At 33.3% G+C, this 3,329-nt stretch overlaps 1 protein-coding gene across 1 annotated transcript; it reads right to left on the reverse strand.

The window, feature by feature from the left end:
* Positions 1-449: 449 nt before the first annotated feature.
* On the reverse strand, positions 450-1,881 carry LOC115231716 (histone H1.0-B). Its single transcript, XM_029801676.2, has one exon. The coding sequence runs from the start codon at positions 1,717-1,719 to the stop codon at positions 1,183-1,185; it is 537 nt and encodes a 178-aa protein (XP_029657536.1). The 5' UTR covers positions 1,720-1,881; the 3' UTR covers positions 450-1,182.
* Positions 1,882-3,329: the final 1,448 nt, after the last annotated feature.

The raw sequence follows: 3,329 nt of genomic DNA on the forward strand, positions 1-3,329 counted from the left end.
TAAACCGACTAAACTTGCCCTTAAAGTGTTGGCTCTTCGGAACCCGCATTAAGATGTTTAACCAGTCAATTTAAGTACTGTGAGTATAACGAGACTAAATAATTTAGTCTCGTTAATCCTTGCATATTTAGGGTTTCCTTGATTTGAAAAATGAAAGTTTACATCCGTTGGTCAGTTTGAAACGACTGCTTCCTGTTAACATCGACATGAATTGGACAAATCTTCGTCAGTTCCAGTTTTAGTGATCAAGACGAAAAATGAAAATATATCTGCAATATGAAATAACAATCATAGCTCCGATGTCTGTCATAACCAACATCTTACACTGATTGGAAAATGGTTAAAGAAGCTTATCCACCCGATAAACATAAATAATACGTAGTAATAGATCTTGTTTATAACAGACATCTTCAATGTAGGATATAAAAGAAATAACGAAACTCATTAAATAAAGTTCATATTTTATTTGTACGTACATGGAACGTGACAAATTCCAAAATGAATCCCCACAAGAACCCTCTCAGAGTCAAATAGACAGTGTTCGTGGGCGAGATATAATGAAAGTTTGAACTAGTGTCAGTGTTGGGACTGGTGTTGTGATTAAATAAATACGCATTTGATTATTCATGAGGGATAATGAATGGCGTGATCAGTTCAGGATTCACTCACAGAGTGAAGTTTAATATTAACGTTTTTCCCCTAAAGTAATCGATCGATGAAGATCGATGAGAAAAGTTTAAGGTGATGAGTTTTTAGTACAAATGTTTTTTTTAATATCCGAAGATATTATGGTGAGGTGAGAGTTGAATGATGAACATGACAAAACTAATTTGTATTCATGGGAAATGTGCTGAAAAGTGGATGAAATATTTTTGTATACAGCGATGAGCCAAAATACATTTTTTTTTTTGCCCTAAAAATATAGATTTTAAAAGTTTCTGGAATTAACAGACCAAATAGTTGGGGCAATCACAAGAGAAAACTTCCTCACACCAACTAACGTTATCGAAGCTGTCGTTGAGATGGATAGCAGCTCGAGAACTCAGACAATGTGTGTATAATATATGTACATCAGGATGTTAAGTAATGAAGAATGATTGTTTTCTGTTGTATTCTTGGAGGCTGCAGTCTGTATACAAAGTATTTCTATAGAAACATTAGTTCACTCCCTTTAAACAGCAACTATTTCTTGGATGCAGACTTCTTTGGCTTTGGTTTAGATTTGGTACTTTTTTTGGCAGCTGTTTTTGGTTTCTTTGGTGATTTTGGCTTTTTCACGGGTTTGGCAACTTTCGCTTTCTTTACTTTTTTGTCTGTCTTCTTGGGTGACTTGGTTACTTTCTTCGGAGCCTTGGCCTTCTTTGGTTTTGTTTTACCGGCGCTCTTGGCCTTTGTCTTCTTTTTCTCTTCCTTTTTAGCTGAACCGAGCTTGAAAGATCCAGATGCACCGGATCCCTTGGATTGTTTCAAGGCCCCAGAACGTACACCACGTTTAAGACCCAATTTTAACTGTGCTATAGCCCCTTTGTCATCGGGAGATACTTTGTACTGTTTGACAATATATTTGATAATGGCTTGACGAGAAGAACCCCCTTTTTCAGCAAGGGCAGTGATAGCTTCTGTGATCATGGTATTGTAAGCCGGATATCTGGAAGCTTTTTTTGCTTTTGCTGCTTTTTTGGTTGTGGCGGCGGCCTTCTGTTCAGTTGCTTCAGCCATGTCGGGTTTGACAGAAATACACTGGTCGGGAAGGTAAAAAGTTAAAAACCGAAAGACAAACAATAATAGAAAGAGCGAGCGAGCTAGTGGTAGTAGTTGTAATAACAACAGCAGCCAGCTAACGAAGTTCACCTACAGGATGAGATAAGAGTATCAACCACAACCGCCACCACCAACTGATGTAAGCAGCGCGCGGACGTAGCAGAAAACACACAACATTGCTTAGCGCTCACCTTAGAAATGTAGCCTGCTGTACAACTAGTGTGTTTATTAACCAACTTCATCAGTTGGTTGGAAATAATTGAACTAATTAAAAATTTTTATTTAGTGATAATCATCATCTGCAGACATTAAACTTTCTTTCTAAGTAATTTTTATCCACATTCCAGCTATTTATGCAGGTTTATTTTAAAATTTAGTCAGCTCCACTCACACTGTAAAACTCGGCTAGCATACTTCTAATTTTTATATTTCAAAAACTAATGTATGTATTTTAACAAAATTTGTACAGATAATAGTTTATAGATACAAAATTAATTATATGGTTCTAAACTAGATTTTGGCTGCACAATCTCTCTGTAAAGTTGAGATGAAGAAAGATACGAGAAACACAACTGCTCCGACTGCCGCCATTTTCCCTCGAATTAGAATGTCAACATTTGCAATAAAGCTTTGAAATAATAGAAATATATATATTTCCCAATATATTTAATAACTCCGATTTACCATAAAATCACTATCAAGTACATTTCTAGCATTCATTTATCCTGCAAACTCGGCTAACAACCTACAGAAGTAAGTTCAATCTATGATAACTACTGGTGAGTGTTGTGCGCAAGGAGAAATAGAAAGCAGTTCCAACTCACAAAATTATAACATTATTTTACTTAATATCCTTCGTTAACGTACAAAGATTTATTATATTAATATATTTTCAGTTATAATATAAACCTATGAAGATAATGTACTATATCTTATGATGGTTTACATAAAATATAGCAGTTTTTCTATTAAAGAATGGTTACAAACAAGGTACATAAGATCTTCCTAATATACCATGGTTTTTCTTTATATTTATTTCTGCATCTAAAACTGAGAAAACGATACAGGTTCAGAGTATAAGAAATTAAGTGATTGATTCTTCATTTTCATTAATTTGGCTTGTATTGATAAAGAACAAAAAATTAAATGTCTGTTATTTCTTTTAGAAAATCTTTTCAATTATTTTCTCTTTGCGGGAGAAAATTAACCGAGGAGGAAGAGCAAAGGAACTTTACAATTAAATGAAACCTGAAAGGCCCGTAAATAAGCAATTCATTACAACTAATGAAATAATGTTTATAATCAACAAAGTTTTTAACTTTCTTGTAAACTTCATAGATGAGATTAAAAACAAGAAGTAATTCAGACAATCGAATCTATACACACATACACAAACACACACATACATACAAATATATAATCGTGCATGTATGTATGCTAGTATGTATATATATATATATATATATATATATATATATATTATATATATATATATATATATATATATATATACATACATATATATATACTCTTTTACTCTTTTACCCTTTTACTTGTTTCAGTCATTT

This window comes from Octopus sinensis, linkage group LG2 (assembly GCF_006345805.1).
Source record: "Octopus sinensis linkage group LG2, ASM634580v1, whole genome shotgun sequence".
NCBI lineage: Eukaryota > Metazoa > Mollusca > Cephalopoda > Octopoda > Octopodidae > Octopus > Octopus sinensis.

What these genes read in the sequence shown, in the direction of transcription:
- LOC115231716 (XM_029801676.2), bottom strand. Translation starts at nt 1,719, where the DNA reads ATGGCTGAAGCAACTGAACAGAAGGCCGCCGCCACAACCAAAAAAGCA.